Here is a 23626-nt window from a genome sequence, read left to right on the forward strand (position 1 = left end):
GGAACCAAGCTATTTAAAGTTTGACAGCACACTTCAGCAAATAATAGCAGAAGCTAAAACATTGCTATTGGAAATAAAACACAGTAAATACCTTAGAGATCAGCTAGATCATGACTTGAATCGTGTCTATGTATGGAACAAAAAGGATAGTCAAACTTTAAGGAAGGAACAAAATAGAAATACATTTTACCCAAACAAATCAAGGGGGAACAACAGACATAGGCAAAGCAGAAGGAGAGTGAACTTCTTTGAAAGTGAAGGTGAATCGTGTGATGAGGGATCTGGATCGGGTGGGGAAGAATTACCACCTAAGACACCAGCTACCAGACCAAAGGATAATTCAATACCTCTACCACCCTCTATACTCAAAACACAGGCTCCACAGCCTCGCTCACATTATAGGGAAGAAACAAGATGTGTAGAGACGAGCACTACAGAAGCTATGGAAGTGGAGAGAGTACAATTGGAACAGGTTTTTCAGGTCCCCCAAAGAACACCAGATGGGGGGGGAGGCGCCAGCAAGGATCAAAGCCATCAATACAAGGACCAAAGGAGGTATCCCCAGAGGAGGGGCCGAGGCCGAGGCAACTACAGAATGTACTGAATCTTTCAGATGTGGTGTTGACCAAACATGAACTGGAGGTACTGAGTCTGGGACTGTCCTTTACACCCACTGCAGACTTTAATCTGTTCAGGACATTACTTGATGTCAATAAACTAATTCGGAAACTAACACTGAGAAAGTTCTACCATTCCCAAGAGGGAGGGAGTGATGAGAGCCACGTATCCATTCCCAGGAACAGGTCAGGAGGCTTGGTAGGCCTAGGGCCCGATAATCAACTAAGTTTCCAGGAACTCTGTGACATTAGGTCTCTGGAGACACTAGGGAATGAGGCCAGTGGGGCTGGGAATATACAGGTTCCATCCTTTAAGTGTAAGTCTTCGTTCTATCCCATCCAGAACAGAGGCCAAGTCCTGGAGAAGTTCCAACAGAGGGTAGAATCAGACCTCACAAAGTTGTATTACAAGTCAGAGAAGGGCAAACATAACAACATATCAGCACTACAGAGGAAGGCACTAGACAGCCTAGCCAGCAATGAAAACATAGTGGTGAGTGCCGCAGATAAGGGTGGCACCATAGTGGTGCTCAATGCCAGTAGCTTCAGGGAGGAGGCCTACAGGCAATTAAGAAATATTGATGACTACAGTGCTCTGCCGGGTGATCCGACGGGGAGGTTCCAGCGACGGTTGGCCTCCCTTGTGGACGATGGTGTGGAGCTAGGCTTTATTGATGCCAAGACACGTGATTATCTCATAGTGTCTAATCCCACCATTCCTACATTTAACCACCTGCCTAAGGTCCACAAGTCCACTGAAAATGTACAGGGGAGGCCAATCGTGAGTGGCATTGGATCCCTGCTGGAGCACCTGTCAGAGTGGCTGGATCATGTTTTGCAGCCAATGGTGAGTGCTCTATGGAGCTTTCTCTCAGATACTAAGCATGTACTCAATCTTCTCTCTAGAGTAGTTTGGAGCAAACACTATGTTTGGTTGACAGCCGATGTAAAATCGCTATATACCTCTATTCCACACAAAAAGGGGTTGCAGGCCATTCGGTTTTTCCTAGAAAAACAATATGGACCGGAATCAAACTTTGTGAACTTTGTGGTGGAAGTTACCAACTTCCTTCTCAACCATAACTACTTTGAATTTGAGGGGGATTTCTTTCTCCAGAGGCGTGGGACGGCTATGGGGGCGAAATTTGCCCCCTCCTACGCCAACTTGTTTATGGGTTGGTGGGAGCTGTCCCACGTCTATGGAGATGGGAATCCTCACAAAGACAGAGTAGTTTGGTACGGTCGCTATATCGACGACCTCCTATTTATATGGGGAGGTAGTGAATCTGAATTACAGACATTCATAAGAAGTCTTGATGATGACTCTATGGGGATTCACTTTACAAATGAGATACAAAGTGACACTATCAACTTTCTAGATGTAACTCTTAGAGGTAGACAGGATCAGTTTATCAGCTCAGAGACCTACCGCAAACCCATTTCGGGCAACTCACTGCTACATGCAGCTAGCTGCCATCCGCCAGGAGTGTTTAAAGGAGTAGCGAAGGGTCAGTTCATTAGGCTGAAAAGGAACTGCAGTGATGCAGAGGTCTATGAGAAACAGGCCAATGAACTGACCATACGTCTGAAAGAGAGGGGCTATAGGAGTTCTGTCATTACAAAAGCTAGGAACACTGTAAGAGGAATACCTAGGGAAAGACTTCTTAGGCCTAAATCCTGTACTCAGGAAGGGAAAGACAACAAAGTTGTCTTTTTAACAGAGTACTCAAGACAATACAGGGAAATCTGCCAAATAGTGAGGCATAATTTTAACATGCTATCTGCAGATGACAAACTCCAGAAAGTGGTTACAGATGGCCTAAGGTACTCCTACAAGAAAAACAGAACAATAGGCAACATTGTGGCACCCACAAGAATTAAAAAGACAGGACAACCCACTTCTTCATGGTTGAGCTGTAAGGGTACATTTCACTGCCACCATCGTACATGTGTGGCCTGTGAGAAGCTGGCCCCTGGTAACCAGTTCATCTCACTAATGACAGGTCAGAATTTTATGATAGATTCTTGCCTCAATTATAGGTCTACATATGTGGTTTATGTCATTTCTTGCAGGGAATGTTCCCTCCAATATGTAGGCCTCACGACAAGAGAGGCCAGAACCCGTATTAAGGAGCACCTTAGTGATATAAGGGCGGGTGTACTCACTACAGCATTGATTCAACATTTTGCGGGTACACACCAGAAAGACACTAGCTCCTTTTCTTGGACCATAATTGAGAGGGTGGCTCCCTGTAAGTGGGGAGTCGACAGGGTCCGCAGGTTGGGGGAGAGGGATATGACCTCATCAATTTTTGGTAGGGCCTATCCTCTCCCCCACCCGGTTCTCCCTGTCTATACTATGTTACCCCTGGAGCGTAGGATACTTTAGTATAACTTTCCAGGTCCCTGGCACTCCAGCTTGCCCTCTGGACTAATTTTTCTATTGTAAATAGGGCTCTCTATAATAATGAAGCTACCTATTGTCCAGTATGGCAAGGAATGCATATGATAACAGCACTTATGTATTTGTGGACACTCTTTGACTTTATTTTTATTAAGGGTTAACTGTACCATCATTATTATTATTATTATTATAGCTTAAGGTTCAGTATGTATGCCTAGGGTCTACTGACTATATCTTAATATTTATATGAGTTATATGTCTCTGGATGCAAACAACTGTTATTCCGTGCTTATATTATCTGTATTTTTCATTTCAGCAATTATGAAGCGGTTTCCCAGCACCACAAATGTTTCCAGCTGGGTCCGGAGTTCTCTTTCCTCTCTCCCATTGAATTGAATTCATTTTTAATTCATTTTTGATCACTGAAATTGTTTATACATATTGGATTGTAATTACACATAATGTACAGGAATTGTTTATTTCTATTCTATTCCATATGTATTTACTGTGTGCTGACTACAGTGCATACCTCTGTGCTTTCTCAGGTGTTCATAGCTACGTAAATAAATACCTATTGGAGGATTAATTGAGGGGAGTGTTCCCAACTACCAATAGGATGACTAGCCACTGTTTTTAAGTTCACTTCACTGTGTTTTAGCCAGGTAATGAGTAAGGCTGTAAGCTGAAACGCGTATACCTGTTTTCTTAACGCTAGTCTCATTGATTTTTGTCAGTATTTACCCCGGGGTGTTTATCTCCCCTCTCACGGTTTTGTTTGTTTGTTTGACAAACGTGTTAATTTTCTTCACTCTGAGCGCCAAGGCGCTATGTTTGCCACTTGTAAATAAATTAATTTTTGTGCATTGAACCGCTGCTTGTGCTCCTTTTTCACTTTTTGCTCTCATTTGACCGGCCTCTAGTGTAGCACAGCAGCTAGGTATTGCACCAATATCCTGACCGCATCATTACGCCCATCACCTGGGACGCTAACGGAAGGAGGAGTCACCCACCGCAGCCATCAGAGCTCACTCAGGTTTACCGCAGGAGCTGGATACTAACTGAACGAGACGATCCATACACAGTAAGGAGAACGGATATTTTGCTGCAACGGACTGTCGCTCAGGATCCAGCAGCACACAGGTATGAGGTGTGGACTCTTGGCGTATATTTACTAGATATCTAGTGTTTTTGCATTTTCATTCTTATACATGTGCATCTAGCGGTGGCATAGGAATCTCACCGGTCCAAGTTTGAGGTAGGGAAAACTCACAGGACCTGGTTATACAATCCTGTCAATATTCAAACACTGCATGTATTGTGATTTGGGAGCTAGCTGATCAACACACTGCTCTTAAGTTGATTGACACACATCACCGCAGTTACTCTCCATCTAACTGACTTTCCCTTGTTTGCTGCTTTATTATTTATTTCAGACCCTATCAGTGTTTGGTATCCCAGACTCCTTCATTACGGCTGTCAAAGCATTATATTCGGCCCCCACAGCAGTTGTTAGGGGATTGGGATTCTGTTCACTAAAAATAACAATCTGCAATGGCACCAGACAGGGATGCCCACTCTCCCCCCTTCTATTTGTTCTTGCGATAGAACCCCTGGTGATTGCCATAAGGGAATCAGAAATGATCCATGGCGTACAGATGCATGATACTCCCCAGAAACTAGCGCTCTTTGCGGACGACCATACGGTATTCCTATCAGACCCTGTTGAATCCCTCCCCCCACTAATGGCCCTCTTCAAACAGTTTGGGGAAATATCCTATTATAAATTAAATGTAGCCAAGACGGAAGCATACTCCATTAATATCTCGCAGAGTGAGAAGGACTCTATCCAGCTTAACTACTCCTTTAAGTGGTCCTCCAAAGGAATTCGCTACTTAGGAGTTTATCTATCCCACGCAAAATCTACAGTGATTAAAGAGAACTTTGAAACCCTCCTAACAACTATCACCTCTGAACTCCACTCCAAGCGATACAGTGAGATATCCTGGTTAGGCAGAATAGCGGCTCTCAAAATGATGACTCTCCCTAAACTCACCTATCTGTTCCGATGTGTCCCATTACCAGTTCCATATACATTGTTTAGGAAGTTCCAGACCCTTTTCAATGCATATACTTGGCACGATAAAAGACCCCGGGTAGCAGCACATATTCTACAAATGCCATTAGAGAAAGGAGGCCTAGGCCTCCCCAACATCAGAAAATATTATGAGGCGGCAATGATAAAACATGCTACAGCCTGGGGAAGAGACCTTCCCCCAACAAGGTGGAAAGAACTAGAACAGGCTTCTTTGCCAGCATACATTCATTTAGAGGACTTGCTCTGGTTGCCCCCGCACTGGCAATCTAAAATACACGTTGCAAATAACATTGTAAAGGGCTGTCAACAGACCTGGTTTAAGCTGAGACATAATAAATTAGTGGCCCCACACCCCTCGCTGGTACACTCTATAAGAGGACTACTGATAGGACTGCCAAACACACACCTTAGCACCTGGGCTGATTCGGGAATAAACACTTTAGAGGACTTCTACAATAACGCACAACTACGACCTCACCAACATATGTTAGACCTCCCTACCTTGACTCCCAAGCTTCGATTTGACTTACTGAGACTATGTACATTAATGAAATCCTGGGGCTTCCTAGATGAATCAATACGAGACCTGACTATTTGGGTGGTAAGGTGGGCGACCAATCTCCAGCAGTTTAAACCCCTCTCGATACACTATCACTGCCTCATAGAGGGAGCATCCCCCCCAAAAACGACTCATATGGACTCATGGGAGAGAGACTTACAATTAACATTTACATTGGAGACCTGGAATAAGGCCATTAGCCTAATGAAAAAGGCAACACATTGTATTACACTATATGAGTTGTATTTCAAAGTCATTACCAGATGGCACCTAGTGCCTACAAAACTGCAGAAACTTTTCCCTGAGCACTCACAGCAGTGCTGTATGGAATGTGGAGAGCCGGGATCCCCCATACATGTCTGGTGGACCTGCCCTAGATTGGCGGATTATTGGCAGAAAGTAGAAAAAATATGTAGGGACCTAGGACTAACAGCAACCCTGAACCCTGCCCTGGCCATACTGCATCTAGACATAGACAAACTCCCCAAAAGCAAACAAAACCTCCTGATATATATCCTCATCTCTGCCAAGCTACTTATAGCTAGGAATTGGAAAAAGAGCCAACCTCCAAGGCTGCAAAGTGTACTGGAATGTGTAAACTACATTAAAAATATGGAAAATTTTGTAGCTAGAGAACGGGGTCAGCTGAACAATTACTGCCTTACATGGGAACCTTGGGAGTCCATGGTGAGCCATCCACCCCCTACCTAGCTGCCTACGGAATCCATGCTGCGCCTTTCTCCTCTTCCCCTCCTGCACCCCTTACCACCGCCCCCCCCTAGAAACTGAACTGATATCCCCGCATCCTTCCTTGCCCCCAGAAATCCCCTCCCTGAGACTAGCCCGTTAAAGGACAAAAGAGAAAACGTACTCTGCTCTGCAAACCAACAGATGGCAGGCGGAGAGGGGTCTACGAGCCCCCCGGCCTACCGCCGCTAGGAGTCTGTGGTATAATACAATTTTCTAAGCTATGTTATGGGGTTACCTCTATAGACTGGCTAGCTGCCTTGAAGATCGCACCAGCGCAGGCTATTACTGCAAAACCCTACATACATTAAAAAGTGTTGTATATGCCTAAGATACCTCTGTAAAAATGAGGACTCCCACACAGGGAAAGGTTTACACTCCCACTTGTCATCTATTTGTACATGTACATATTTTCATTATCTTTGTATCTTTCACGCAATATTCAATGTTTGTATACTGTTCTTACCTTGTTTGAAAAAGATTGTATGTCAAAATTACGTCCTCAATAAAAAAAAATATTTAAAAATAAATAAAAATGACAGAATAGCTTTTAAATCTTTGTCTTAATTCCATATTATTTTCTATGTCATTTAAAGTATATTCTTTTCAAAATAAAGACAGCTGCTAAATGTATTTGTTTATTTTAACAAAAACAAATTAATAGATTAATATAAATTACATTAATTTGAAACCCACCAGTTTTGTTAGATATTTCCCCATCCGAGCAACGGACACAATCATAGCAACACACATGTATGTTTTTTGGTATGGCTTTCCTGTATCCAGGGAGACAACTCTCACTGCAGACAGAACGCGGTGGAATCTGTAGAAGTGAACACAGAAAAAAAAGCAAGAGCTGTTCAGTGATTTATAAAATAAGGAATATATAGGTCTGTAAGTAAGCTTAGCATAAATGTTTTTATATAAAAGATAAAACTAACATCTATATGCTCACATAAAAACATACTTACAGTATATAAAAGTCCTATATGTTGGGGGGCGGAGCTAACTGTGGAGCTGAACGGACGCATATCACAAGAGCTCCTACTATATCATATTTAAACAGTAATCTTAGCGTCCGTTCAAGCCCGAATTTGACATCACCACAGAGAAATTTGTAAGCCCAGGAGACCTGCACAGTTTAGCTCCAAACGAGGAGCGATAAATGGACGGTTCCTCACTTTCACGGAGCAGGTCCTGCTGAAGGGAACCCTTGTGAGCGGCCATTTTGTTTTCTGCCTACGCAGTAACTAAAAGCACAGAACGAATCCAACTAAAGGCTAATCTGCTACCCGCTGCTGAGGGCAATGGCTAATGAATCACTTGAGGATGTGATATTGGGCATCTTTGAGAGCCACCTCTCTGAGATGCTCACAATAATCTCAGAGTGGTCTGAACGCTTCACTGCACCATATATGTTCCAAGATGGCGCAGGATTGCTATCTATATCGGCTGAGTGTGTAGAGCCTCACGACATGGCGTGGTAGTCACTCAGAACACGACTGGAGAAGGTGAGGACACAGATGCTAGGCAGTCACTGAAGATATACTCACCTCAACCCAAACAGCGGCTCACTATGTGCGGCTCTCCAACATCAGCACAATTTGTTTCTACGGTACTGGTCCGGTTTGTTTCTGACGTTGAGGGGTCACCCGCAGGAGTCTTGTGCTCATAGAATAGCTGGTTGCCGGTGTCAATGGAGACCTGGAGGTTGGAGGATAAGGGGACGATGCTGAAGGCTGATGTCTATGGTTTGCTGGCCGGTGAGACCCTAGATCAATATCCCATTGCAGTAACTGATCTGGGCCTGAGGAGTGTACTGGACATGTGTTTCAGATATCTTAGGCAACTGGATTATCTCACCCTATGCTGTCCATCTGACAAACTGATATTACTACGAAGAGCTGGGGTAGGATGAATTCTTGGGCCAGGGACAAGGGTAGATACGGAATGAGCAAGTCTTTATTGCCCTGACTTTTACTGAGTAGCAATGCCTATACTGGTTTGTGGACATTGTGTTTTGTTTGCGGTTCCCTGGCAATAATAAGTTATAAGTTCATGGTTTAATGAACAAATGGTTTTGTTTTGTGTATTACTAGTCCTGTCCTGATATTTTACTGTGCTTTAGATATTTTGTTCAGCTTAAAAGATGACTCTAGACAAGTATTTTATTAGTACCTATATTTTTGCTACGTTCTTTGTGCCTCCCATTGTTAAGCATTATATGGCAAAAGAACCTGAAGGCATACTCTATACTATCTGAAGGTTTGATGACACTTATAATTATGTTAATATGTTCCTTGTCACTTAAAGACATATCTTTCTTTTTCCGATATGGTATATGCAAAGCCTTTTGTACCATGTTTTGATGCCATGTGATTTTATGTAGACTATTTACCACCTTCAATCAGTAAACTCAGATTATTAGTAATCTATTACTCTTGATAAGGGAACTAGTTTATACTGGATATTCACTAGCATTCCATAAATGTTTGCCATTTTATAGTTACTAGGGAAGATTTCAGGTGTTCCTGATGTTTTGAGCGTCTATGATTTACTACTTTGTGTTTATATGAATAGTACCCACTAACTAGTAAATTTTGTTTGTTATTATTGATAAGTGATTCAGTGTAATCCAGTTTACCACTGATATTACAAAATTACTAGCCTCTTTATAGAAAATAGGTTCCTATTTAGCAAAACATCTAGGGGCTGGTCACTTAAAGACATCCAATACCCTAGATCCCACAGCTTTTAAAGGCTATTCACAACTTATTAATAAAATAGTATACCAAATTTACTCATAATCTATATCCCCTAGTTAGTTTCTATACCGAGTGCTTCATCTAACACCTTACTCAGTTGCCCAAGTTGCCAACTTAATTCTACTAACACAGATCTACTTATCCAATGGGATTCTCTATATAACCATGGGGTCATGTTGCACTTATATGTGAGAGAGACTCCATCTAATACAGTTCTGTCACCTAATAATTTCTAAAAGTGGGAGGTGCTGTCTGCGGCCGAGATACGCACATCCCTACTCAGCATTACTATTTACGCTGATTATTATCAGGAAGCAATAGTTTATCTGTCTGGCAAGTTCTTAGGTTGTTTCGCCCTATCCCCTTAAAACCACCTCCCAATAAAGAGAAGCCTTGACATCTATTTATGGAGTTGAGTTAGATGATAAACAGGTATATAGAAATAAAATATATAGCCTCTCTATTCATTACATATTATTAATATCCCATATCATGCTCCGTTTTCCCCCCTAAGGGGTTTTCCCTTAGTCTTTGTTTACTAATGTAAACTAAGGAACGCAGATTCCATAGCATTTTCCTGTTATTTAGTCCATGTCTGATACAATATAGCGGCCTATTATATTCCCCTTCCTATACTCTATAATGACAGTAGTGCCCTCCTCCCTATTGAAATATATCTACAAGTGATTAGGGGCCCGAGTGTGGCCTCTCTGGTTTTAGAAGACTGATCTAGGTCATGACTATAAGAAAAAATGAGGAAGCTATAGGCTATGAGTGTTATTAGGATACAATACTGAACTGGGATTAGTCTGTGAAACCCAAGATACATTATATGACACAACCTTTTGTTTGTTTGCAATTACGCTTTATGTGGATAGATTATATTTGAAACTTCATTTTATACACTCATATGCCTTAAAATATATGCACTGACTTACAAGAGCTGTTTCAATTGTAACTTGTTTATAGTGTACTGTATACTAAGTTGTTTATATTACATTTCCTCAATGAAACATTAAAAAAAAAAAAAAGTCCTATATGTTATACTGCTTCTAAAAAAGGCTTGTTAAAATTGTGGTCCTCATGATGCCTACACTCTCAAATTCCTTAACTTTTATTTTAAATTATTTCAGGTAATAAAATGGATTTTAAATGCAGAATATCTCCATAATGGCATACATTACAAGTGGATTAATTGCGCAGGGTGTGATCTAAATACCCCTGGACCCCGCTAGGATACGCACGCAGTCTGGTAATACAAATCCGTGGTAAATCGAATTGACAGAAAATGTTTAGCTCATATTACAAGTTGAAAGTTATATGCAGTGCTTGAACGCAACACAAAACACTAAAAAGTTAGCACGACTTGAGACCTGAAATGAAGTGCTTGGGTTACAATAAAAGTACATCTGTACACACATATAATATATATATATATATATATATATATATATATATATAGACATGTAGATATACAGTATATATATCTATGTTAAAGCCCTGTGCAGTCCTTTATTTTCCTAACACCTGGGACCTCATATCTTTTTTTCTATATTTTTAATTAGATGGAGTTATTATGAGTGTAACTGTACTTTTTAATGTAATTTTGAAGTATTTTGTGCAACTTTTTATTCAAGCTTAACAGTTAAGCCAGAGCTCTGAGGTTGCAGTACCCAATGCGCATTAAATTCCATTGCGCTCAAGTGAACGCATTTACTTTCAACTTGTAACACGCACGCTAATTCCAATGTGCACAAACAGTCACAATAAACCCGATATTGTGCCACTCATAATCTAACCCATGGTAAGTGTTATGAGATGCAGGACACAATGAAGTAGGTACAACTCGATTTTATTAGAACTTCAAAGTTTACAGACTTAACCACACATTCAGCTTGATTAATACAACTGAAATATAATGGTCTCTACCTCCTCATCAACTTCCGGTGACGTCACCCACATGCTCTCATCACATCTCCCCCCTATTCAAAGAAAAGACACTTATTTTTTTCTAAATACAACAAACAACAATGTATAAGAACACATATTAAAAATACAATCCTGAGGGGGCAGAGCTTAACATTGAAGGAGCAAGACGTGTCTTTGAAGAGCTCTTGACCATATACTGAATTTAGGAGCTAATTATTCCATTTATCTACAGTTCCCACATTTTTAGAACTTCTGAAAGACTCAGGGACACTACTGCTCCACATCTACCCTGACCACATTGCCTTAACATGACTTTCCAGCCGACAAACGGGCTTTCTTGCAGTGTGGCCTGAGGGACTAGATGAGTGTTCCTCACTGTAGAAGTCTGGGCTGCCACGCATCAACCTTCCCAGCCGACTGGGTTACAAGCCCGTTCTGAAGTGAACACTATATTCCATTGCAGTCAAGGCTACTCTATTCAAGCCTTTACAACTCTACACATGGAGGACATTTCGCAAAGCCTGTAAGCCATCTTCGTAAAGTTTGAAGTGGCAAGTGGCAATACTTAGAAATATTCACAAACTCCTAACGTCAACACAGAATTAGAAGCTGCCTATAAATGTTCCTGTGTCATCACTTCAAGAGGGGCCATCACATACAGCAAAACAGAAGCAAGACGCTGGGCAAACTAAATATATTTAGAATGACCTGACCATGTGGGATATGGCCGATCCCTGGGAGCGGGTCTCAGACTTCCTAATCTATAAGACAAGAGACTTAGCTGATATGCATGGTGATTTAGAAAACAACAGAGCGTTTCCATATATCATGACAAGGTCGGAGGTGAGGGCCCTATTTTCATGACTGGAAAGCATCCAATGCCTGTATGGCAGATAGTCATGGTGGAAGTTGTCTAGTATCTACATAGAGAAGAGAGTTGTGACGCAGTGGCCTTATTACTAGCACATTATTTCTGGAAGGCTGGGGACTCTGTCTTGCAATTATTAATGAAACTCTACGCCGCTCTTCTGAAACAGAAGAAACCCTCTGCCATTTTCCTGAAACAAGCCATTAGACAGGCTGGTGTGGGGTAGGACGCACAGAGAGACTACATCATTCGGTTATTGTGGATATATTCTTAGCTTTAGGTTTTTAAATACAGTTAAGTAGCATCTTAAATTTAGTTTTCTTAACCAAATGTTTATATCGCATTATGAGGTCTATTTATCAAATGTCTGTCGGACCCTGATCTGACAGTGCGGCTCTGGTCCGACGGATATCGCTGAATGTGGAGAGCAATACGCTCTCTGTATTCAGCATTGCACCAGCAGCTCACAAGAGCAGCTGGTGCAACACCACCCCCTGCAGACTCACGGCCAATGGGCTACCAGCAGGGAGGTGTACTCGATCAGGTTGAATTGTGGCGATTCGTGTCCACCTGCTCAGAGCAGGCGGACAGGGTTATGGAGCAGCGGTCTTTAGACCGCTGCTTCATAACTGCTGTTTCTGGCGAGTCTGAAGACTCACCAGAAACACGGGCCAACAAGCTCCATACGGAGCTTGATAAATGGTCCCCTTTGAGCTCAGTTCATATTTTTGTTTAGAATGTCATATTAGACAGCTATGGAACTTACTAAAAGTATTTTTTTAATTTAGGGAGCTAGTTTGTCATAAGCGGTTGGTCTTTTACAACTTTTATTCGAATGTTTAACTAAGATATGCTGGCAAATAAAATAGGGATTATATGTCCTTTTTTGGGTTTGTTAATCTAGACTAAGTAACCCCTTAATTGACATCCAAAGTATTTATCAGGATACCTACATATTTTGATATTGTTCATAGCTACATCTGTTATAGTGTTATATGTATTTAGTTGTGATACTATGATCTCATTGCAGAACTTTATGAATACCTGAAACAATTCTGGTATCACACTCTTATATACTCTATTCTTTCTAAGTGTGACAATACTAGTAGTGAATTGCATAAATCTAAACTCTCACCATTAGATCAGACTCAATGTTTAGCTATAGATATATGTATAATGCAGCATTTATGTATTTTTCTATAAGTGTGGGAGTGCTTTTCATTTCTGGGATGTTCATGTATAACAATAAATAGTGGCTCTAGGGACCTAAATAACGTGAACTCTTGCTATTTCAAAGATTAGACAATATTAGCTTATGTCTTATTACCTACTTTATACCACATTACATGCTGACATTTAGTTCAGGAAGGTATCACTTAGTTACTTTACCAACCTGCTGTCTCTTAGATGCTAGACTCCATGATTTTCATATTTTTGAATACATTGGGGGGTAGTTCTCAAGCCGTCTACTTTACCTGCCTTCGCCGGTTCAATACGCCCGCCTAAGCTCGCCTACCATCGCCGCCGCGGACCTTCAAAATTTCGCCTAAGTTATCAAAAAAGCTGTCAAAAAGCCCCGCACCAAGTACGGGGCAATGAGCAGTGGACTGTGAGAGTTATCACTCATCCGATCTCGCTGCTCTTTGGATTTATGACAGCTTTATTGATAAGCTGTCACTAAGCACCCACACTAACTACACTGTTCTACTCCCTATACCGGCGCACCCGGAGCCCCCCGCAACTCAATAAAGTTATTAACCCCTAAACCGCCGCTCCTAGACCCCGCCGCAACTCTTATAAATGTATTAACCCCTAAACTGCCGCTCCCAGAGACCGCCGCCACCTACATTATACCTAGTAACCCCTATCCTGCCCCCCTATATTGCCGCCACCTATAATAAAGTTATTAACCCCTATCCTGAGGATCCCGGACCTCGCCGCAACTAAATAAATAGTTTAACCCCTAAACCCCTAATCTGCCCCTCCTACACCGTCGCCGCCTATAATACATTTATTAACCCCTATCCTGCCCCCCCTACACCGCCGCCACTTTAATAAAATTATTTACCCCTAAACCTAAATCTAACACTAACCCTAACACCCCCCTAAATTATATATTAATTAAATAAATCTAAATAATATTTCTCTTATTAACTAAGTTAATCCTATTTAAAACTAAATATTTACCTTTAAAATAAACCCTAATATAGCTACAATATAAATAATAATTATATTGTAGCTATCTTAGGATTTATTTTTATTTTACAGGCAACTTTCAATTTATTTTAACTAGGTACAATAGCTATTAAATAGTTATTAACTATTTAATAGCTACCTAGTTAAAATAAAGAGAAATTAACCTATAAAATAAAAACTAACCTAAGTTACAATTACACCAAACACTACACTATACTTTAATAAATTATTCCTATTTAAAACTAAATACTTACCTGTAAAATAAACCCTAAGATAGCTACAATATAATTAATAATTAAATTGTAGCTATTTTAGGATTTATATTTATTTTACAGGTAACTTTGTATTTATTTCAGCTAGTTAGAATAGTTATTAAATAGTTATTAACTATTTAATAACTACCTAGCTAAAAGAAATACAAAATTACCTGTAAAATAAATCCTAACCTAAGTTACAATTAAACACTACACTATCAATAAATTAATTAAATAAATTACCTACAAATAACTACAATTAAATACAATTAAATAAACTAACTAAAGTACAAAAAAATAAAAAAAGCTAAGTTACAAAAAATAAAAAAAATAAGTTACAAACATTTAAAAAATATTACAACAATTTTAAGCTACTTACACCTCATCTAAGCCCCCTAATAAAATAACAAAGCCCCCCAAAATAAAAAAATGCCCTACCCTATTCTAAATTAAAAAGTTACCAGCTCTTTTACCTTACCAGCCCTTAAAAGGGCCTTTTGCAGGGCATGCCCCAAAGAATTCTGCTCTTTTGCCTGTAAAATAAAAATACAACCCCCCAACATTAAAACCCACCACCCACATACCCCTAATCTAACCCAAACCCCCTTAAATAAACCTAACACTACCCCCCTGAAGATCATCCTACCTTGAGTCATTTTCAGCCAGCCGACCATCGATGGAACCGAAGAGGAGATCCGGAGCGGCAGAAGTCATCATCCAAGGGGCGCTGATGAAGTCTTCCATCCGATGAAGTCATCATCCAGGCGGCGCTGAAGAAGTCTTCCATCCGGGCGATGTCATCTTCCAAGTGGCGTCTTCAATCTTCTTTCTTCCGGATCCATCTTCATCCCGCCGACGTGGAACATCCTTCTTCCCCGACGGACGACGACTGAATGAAGGTTCCTTTAAGGGACGTCATCCAAGATGGCGTTCCTTCAATTCTGATTGGCTGATAGGATTCTATCAGCCAATTGGAATTAAGGTAGGAAAAATCTGATTGGCTGATTGAATCAGCCAATCAGATTGATGTTCAATCCGATTGTCTGATCCAATCAGCCAATCAGATTCAGCTCGCATTCTATTGGCTGTTCCGATCAGATTTTTCCCACCTTAATTCCTATTGGCTGATAGAATCCTATCAGCCAATCGGAATTGAAGGGACGCCATCTTGGATGACGTCCCTTAAAGGAACCTTCATTCAGTCGTCGGCCGTCAGGGAAGAAGGATGTTCTGCGTTGGCGGGATGAAGATGGATCCGGAAGAAAGAAGATTGAAGATGCCGCTTGGAAGATGACATCGCCCGGATGGAAGACTTCTTCAGCGCCGCCTGGATGATGACTTCATCGGATGGAAGACTTCTTCAGCGCCCCTTGGATGATGACTTCTGCCGCTCCGGATCTCCTCTTCGGTTCCTTCGGTGGTCGGATGGCTGAAGATGACTCAAGGTAGGATGATCTTCAGGGGGGTAGTGTTAGGTTTATTTAAGGGGGGTTTGAGTTAGATTAGGGGTATGTGGGTGGTGGGTTTTAATGTTGGGGGGGGTGTATTTTTATTTTACAGGCAAAAGAGCAGAATTCTTTGGGGCATGCCCCGCAAAAGGCCATTTTAAGGGCTGGTAAGGTAAAAGAGCTGGTAACTTTTTAATTTAGAATAGGGTAGGGCATTTTTTTATTTTGGGGGGCTTTGTTATTTTATTTGGGGGCTTAGATTAGGTGTAAGTAGCTTAAAATTGTTGTAATATTTTTTAAATGTTTGTAACTTATTTTTTTTATTTTTTGTAACTTACCTTTTTTTATTTTTTGTACTTTAGTTAGTTTATTTAATTGTATTTAATTGTAGTTATTTGTAGGTAATTTATTTAATTAATTTAATGATAGTGTAGTGTTAGGTTTAATTGTAACTTAGGTTAGTATTTATTTTACAGGTAATTTTGTATTTCTTTTAGCTAGGTAGTTATTAAATAGTTAATAACTATTTAATAACTATTCTAACTAGCTAAAATAAATACAAAGTTACCTGTAAAATAAATATAAATCCTAAAATAGCTACAATTTAATTATTAATTATATTGTAGCTATCTTAGGGTTTATTTTACAGGTAAGTATTTAGTTTTAAATAGGAATAATTTAATAAAGTATAGTGTAGTGTTAGGTGTAATTGTAACTTAGGTTAGTTTTTATTTTACAGGTAAATGTCTCTTTATTTTAGCTAGGTAGCTATTAAATAGTTAATAACTATTTAATAGCTATTGTACCTAGTTAAAATAAATTGAAAGATGCCTGTAAAATAAAAATAAATCCTAAGATAGCTACAATATAATTATTATTTATATTGTAGCTATATTAGAGTTTATTTTAAAGGTAAGTATTTAGTTTTAAATAGGATTAATTTAGTTAATAAGAGAAATATTATTTAGATTTATTTAATTAATATTTAAGTTAGGGGGGTGTTAGGGTTAGTGTTAGACTTAGGTTTAGGGGTTAATAATTTTATTACAGTGGCGGCGGTGTAGGGGGGGCAGGATAAGGGTTAATAACTGTATTATAGGTGGCGACGGTATAGGGGGAACAGGATAGGGGTTAATAGGTATAATGTAGGTGGCGGTGGGCTCCGGGAGCGGCGGTTTAGGGGTTAATAGGTATTATGTAGGTGGCGGTGGGCTCCGGGAGCGGCGGTTTAGGGGGTAATAACTTTATTATAGTGGCGGCGGTGTAGGGGGGGCAGAATAGGGGTTAATAGGTATAATGTAGGTGGCGGAGGGGTCCGGGAGCGGCGGTTTAGGGGTTAATACATATATTATATTTGCGGTGGGCACCGGGAGCGACGGTTTAGGGGTTAATAAATATATTATAGTTGCGGCGGGCACCGGGAGTGGCAGTTTAGGGGTTAACATATTTAGTATAGCTTGCGGTGGGCTCCGGGAGCGGCGGTTTAAGGGGTAAACACTTTATTTAGTTGCGACGGTGTAGGGGGGACAGATTAGGGGTGTTTAGACTCGGGGTACATGTTAGGGTATTAGGTGTAGACAGCTCCCATAGGAATCAATGGGATGTCTGGTAGCAGCGAACATGAACTTTCGCTATGGTCAGACTCCTATTGATTTCGATGGGATACGCCGCCTCCAGGGCGGCGGTTTGAAAACCAGGTACGCTGGTCCGGAAAAGTGCCGAGCGTACCTGCTAGTTTTTTGATAACTAGCAAAAGTAGTCAGATTGTGCCGCACACACATCTGGAGTGACGTAAGAATCGGATCAAAGCTTATGTCACTAAATTCTACTTTTGCCGGTATGTAGGGCTTGATAACTAAGGCAAATCAGCCTTGCCACTAATACGCTGCGGAATTCCAGCGTATTTGAGGTTGACGGCTTGATAACTAGGGGCCTTAGTCACCACTACCCTCCTGAATATTTTAATTTGTTTTTACTGCAAGCTCTGCCTTCCCCCCATAGTTTACCTGTTAAACACGGGAAAATATATCCTATGGCCCACATCCCCAAACTATTATTATTTACGTTTTACTTTTGAAGTAACCAAATAACTCCCCTCTTTTCCAGGTGACCAGTTAGTCTATGGTGGATATTCGTAGTAGTAAACCCAACGAATATCTTATTTCAGATATTGAGGCAATATATGTGGCTCCATTACATATGCAGTTTTTACACGTTTTTTGGTATCACATACATGGCGCGGCATATAAATGCAGCACGTATATTTCACTCGTCGGCCACAAATTGTACTCCAATAAGCTAACATAGAACCGAGTCACAAATCGGTATCACATATTCAGTGCAAGGACTTACGTGGCGAAAATTGAGAAATTTTACTCCATTTTTACCTCGCCACACAAAGGCAGTCGCAGCCAGCCTTGCGCTTGTGCTGAGTATGTGAGCACCATAACTCCCGTAACTGCCGGAAAATATTAACTAACACCTAACCCATGCGCAATATCTATCTACCTGTCAACTGCAATCCCCCGCCGCAATAACTAATAAAGTATATTAATCCCTATATCCGCCATCAAACCCACATTGCAACTAATAATTAAAGTATTAATCCCTAAATCCACCAACCCCAACATCGCAAACTACCTAATAAATATATTGACCCCTAATCCGCCATTAACCCACAACACAATAAACCTATTAAACTATTAACCCCTAAACCACCAAAGCCCACAACGCAAATAACTAATCACTAATCCCCCTAACCTAAAACCCCATAAATTAACACATTACATAAATTAAAATAAAACTAAATTACAATTAAATTAAAAAACCTAACATAACTTTAAAAATAAAAAAACTATGTTTAAATTAAGCTAAAATTACAGAAAATAAAAAAGTCTAACAATACAGAAAATAAAAAAACACCCCCTAATCTAATACTAAACTACCAATAGCCCTTAAAAGGGCCTTTTGTAGGGCAGTGCCCTAAATAAATCAGCTCTTTTCCTTTAAAAAAAGTCCCCCCTCTATCAGTAAAAACCCCCACCCACCAAACCCCCCAAAATAAAAAAAACTAACACTAAAAAACCTAAACTACCTATTCCCTCTAAAGGTGCATTTGTATGGGCATTGCCCTTAAAAGGGCATTCAGCTCTTTTAAGAAGGCCCATAACAGTAATAAAAAAAAAAAATTAAAGAAGCCTAAATCTAACAGCCAGGTTGGTACTCATGGTTCCTGAAGTCCGGGGAAGAAGGTCCTGTTCCAGGCAGTGAAGTCTTCTTCCAAGTGGCGACCGGTTCCTGAAGTCCATCGGTGAAGTCTTCTTCCAAGCGGTGACCTCTTCTATCTTCATCCAGGACCGCGGAGCCATGGAGCGTGGTGGATCCTCTTCATAGATCTCCGCCACACACTGAATAGTAAATTCAAGGTATGCGATTAAAAATGCCATCCCTTGAATTCCTATTGGCTGATTTAATTCTTCAAATTCAAATCAGTCAATAGGATGAGAGCTGGCTCTCATCCTATTGGCTGAAGACTTCACCGCCTGGAACAGGACCTTCTCCGCCGGAATTCAGGAACCGTGAGTACCAACCTGGGGGTTAGATTTAGGCTTTTTTTTAATTTTGGGGGTTTGTTTTTTTTAGATTAGGGTTATGGGCCTTCTTAAAAGAGCTGAATGCCCTTTTAAGGTCAATCCCCATACATATGCCCCTTTGGGGCAATGGGTAGTTTAGGTTTTTTTAGTGTTAGTTTTTTTTTTGGGGGGGGGTTTGGTGGGTGGGGGTTTTTACTGTTAGAATGGGGACTTAGTATTTTTTTTTTTTAAGGAAAAGAGCTGATTTCTTTAGGGCACTGCCCTACAAAAGGCCCTTTTAAGGGCTATTGGTAGTTGAGTATTAGATTAGGAGGTATTTTTATTTTGGGGGGGGCTTTTTTATTTTGATAGGAATTAGGTATATATTTTTTATTTTTGATAATTTGTTTTTTATTTTCTGTAATCTTAGGCCTAGATTTGGAGTTTTGCGTTAGAAGGGGTGCGTTAGCTACGCGTGCTTTTTTTTGGTCGCACCTTTTATATACCGCTGGTATTTAGAGTTCTCTGAAGGGCTGCGTTAGGCTCCAAAAAAGGAGCGTAGAGCATAATTTACCCCCACTGCAACTCTCAATACCAGCGGTGCTTACGGACGCGGCCAGCTTAAAAAACGTGCTCGTGCACGATTCCCCCATAGGAAACAATGGGACAGTTTGAGCTGAAAAAAAACCTAACACCTGCAAAAAAGCAGCGTTCAGCTCCTAACGCGGCCCCATTGTTTCCTATGGGGAAACACTTCCTATGTCTGCACCTAACACCCTAACATGTACTCCGAGTCTAAACACCCCTAACCTTACACTTATTAACCCCTATTCTGCCGCCGCCGCTATCGCTGACACCTGCATATTTTTTTAACCACTAATCTGCCAGTCTGTACACCGCCGCAACCAACATTATACCTAGGTACCCCTAATCTGCTGCCCATAACACCGCTGACCCCTATATTATATTTATTAACCCCTAATCTGCCCCCCACAACGTTACCGCCAGCTACCTACAATAATTAACCCCTAATCTGCCGACCGGACCTCACCGCTACTATAATAATGTTATTAACCCCTAATCCGCCTCACTCCCGCCTCAATAACCCTATAAGAAATAGTATTAACCCCTAATCTGCCCTTCCTAACATCGCCGACACCTAACTTCAATTATTAACCCCTAATCTGCCGACCGGACCTCACCGCTACTCTAATAAATGTATTAACCCCTAAAGCTAAGTCTAACCCTAACCCAATCAGCCAATCAGATTGAGCTTGTATTCTATTGGCTGTTCCGATCAGCCAATAGAATTTGAGCTCAATCTGATTGGCTGATCCAATCAGCCAATCGGATTGAACTTGAATCTGATTGGCTGATTCCATCAGTAAAAATAGCTGATCACTTTAGAGCAATGCCCTACAACTAACTAATAAATATAATATAGGGGTCGGCGTTGTTAGGGGCAGCATATTAGGGGTACATAAGTATAACGTAGGTGGCCGGGGTGTGTGGTCGGCAGATTAGGGGTTAAAAAAAGTTAATTGAGTGGCGGCGATGTGGGGGGACCTCGGTTTAGGGGTACATAGGTAGTTTATGGGTGTTAGTGTATTGTAGAGCACAGTAGTTAAGAGCTTTATGAACCGGCGTTAGCCTAAAAAGCTCTTAACTCCTGGCTTTTTTCTGCGGCTGGAGTTTTGTCGTTAGATTTCTAACGCTCACTTCAGCCAAGACTCTAAATACCGGCGTTAGAAAGATCCCATTGAAAAGATAGGATACGCAAATGGCGTAGGGGGATCTGCGGTATGGAAAAGTCGCGGCTGCAAAGTGAGCGTTAGACCCTTCAATGACTGACTCCAAATACCAGCGGGCGGTAAAAACCAGCGTTAGGAGCCTCTAACGCTGGTTTTGACGGCTACCGCAAAACTCTAAATCTAGACTTTTTTTATTTTCTGTAATTTTAGCGTTATTTAAACGTAGTATTTTTTTATTTTTAAAGTAATGTTAGTTTTTTTATTTTAATTCAGCTAGATAACGAGTTTGGCATTAGAAGTGAAAAAGCAGCGTTATGGCCCATAACGCTGCTTTTTCCCTAACGCTGCTACTACGAGTACTTTTTCAATGGGACTCCCATAGCGCCGGTATTATGAGTTTGCCTGGAAGGCCAAAAAATGAGCGGGACACCCTATACTGACAAGATCTGTACCGCCATCTAAAGTCAGTAGTTATGAGTTTTATGTTACAAATCTGTAACATAAAACTCATAACTAAAGTGTTAAAAAGTACACTAACACCCATAAACTACCTATCAACCCCTAAACCAAGGCCCTCCCGCATCGGAAACACTATAATACATTTATTAACCCCCTAATCTGCCACTCCGGACATCGCCGCCACAATTAAAATGTATTAACCCCTATTCCGCCGCTCCCCAACATTGTTGCAACTATAATAAACCTATTAACCCCTAAACCGCTGACCTCCTGCATCGCAAACACTATTTAAATATTATTAACCCCTAATCTGCTGTCCGCCCACACCGCTGCTATAATAAATCTATTAACCCCTAAACTGCAAGCCCCCCACAACGAAATATACTTAAATAAACTATTAAGCCCTAAACCAAAAGCCCCCACAACAAAATATACTAAAATAAATATTAACCCCAAAACCTAACGACCCCCTAACTTTATATTAAAATTACAATTTCCCTATTTAAAATTAAATTAAAACTTAAATAAATTAATTTGAAACTAACAATTAAACTAAGATAATTATTAAACTACAATTAAACTAACAACCAATTAAATTAAACTAAACTACACATTAAAAAATCCTAACACTACTCTAAAAAGTAAAACAAATTATCAAAAAGAAAAGAATTACACCTAATCTAATAGCCCTATCAAAATAAAAAGCCCCCCCCCCCCCAGAATAAAAAAAAACCTAGACTACAATAAACTACCAATGGCCCTTAAATTGGCTTTTTGTGGGGCATTGCCCCAAAGAATTCAGTTATTTTACCTATAAAAAAAATACAAACACCCCCCCAACAGTAAAACCCACCACCCCCACGACCAACCCCCCCAAATAAAATAACTATCTAAAAAAACCTAAGCTCCCCATTGCCCTGAAAAGGGCATTTGTATGTGCATTGTCCTTAAAAGGGCATTTAGCTCTTTTACATGCCCAGACCCTAATCTAAAAATAAAACCCACCCAATAAACCCTTAAAAAACCCTAACACTAACCCTCGAAGATCCACTTGCAGTTTTTGAAGACCGGACATCCATCCTCATCAAGCCGGGAGAAGTCTTCATCCAAGCGGGCAGAAGTCCTCAATGAAGCCGGGAGAAGTTTTCAGCCAAGCGGCAAAAAGTGGTCCTCCAGGCAGGTAGAAGCCTTCTTCCAGACGGCATCTTCTATCTTCATCCTTCCGACGTGGAGCGGCTCCATCTTCAAGACATCCAGCGCAGAGCATCCCCTTCTTTCGACGGCGACTGAAGAATGAAGGTTCCTTTAAGGGACGTCATCCAAGATGCTGTCCCTTGAATTCTAATTGACTGATAGAATTCTATCAGCCAATCAGAATTAAAGTTGAAAAAATCCTATTGGCTGATGCAATCAGCCAATAGGATTGATCTTCAATCCTATTGGCTGATCCAATAAACCAATAGGATTGAGCTCGCATTCTATTGGCTGATTGGATCAGCCAATAGGATTGCAGCTCAATCCTATTGGCTCATTGCATCAGCCAGTAGGATTTTTTCAACTTTAATTCCGATTGGCTGATAGAATTCTATCAGCCAATCGGAATTCAAGGGACACCATCTTGGATGACGTCCCTTAAAGGAACCTTCATTTTTCAGTCGCCGTCGAAGGAAGAGGATGCTCCCGCCAGATGTCTTGAAGATGGAGCCGCTCCGCATCGGAAAGATGAAGAAGATGCCGTCTGGAAGAAGACTTCTGCCCGCCTGGAGGACCACTTCTTGCCGCTTGGATGAAGATTTCCCCCGGCTTCGTTGAGGACTTCTGCCTGCTTGGATAAAGACTTCTCCCAGCTTGATGAGGATGGATGTCCGGTCTTCAAAAACTGTAAGTGGATCTTTGGGGGTTAGTGTTAGGATTTTTTAAGGGTTTACTACACTACACTAAAACTAAAATTAACCCTGCAAG

The 23626-nt window shown here is 40.7% G+C and overlaps 1 protein-coding gene across 1 annotated transcript in view; it reads right to left on the bottom strand.

The window, feature by feature from the left end:
• The window catches only part of LOC128638883 (vomeronasal type-2 receptor 26-like), a 190543-nt gene that overhangs the window by 141554 nt on the left and 25363 nt on the right, over positions 1-23626 (bottom strand). The window contains exon 4 of the mRNA XM_053691011.1: positions 7119-7245. Coding sequence (XP_053546986.1) covers positions 7119-7245 — 127 coding nt within the window. The remainder of the gene's footprint in view (positions 1-7118; positions 7246-23626) is intronic.

Source organism: Bombina bombina, chromosome 8 (assembly GCF_027579735.1).
Source record: "Bombina bombina isolate aBomBom1 chromosome 8, aBomBom1.pri, whole genome shotgun sequence".
NCBI classification, from domain to species: Eukaryota; Metazoa; Chordata; class Amphibia; order Anura; family Bombinatoridae; genus Bombina; species Bombina bombina.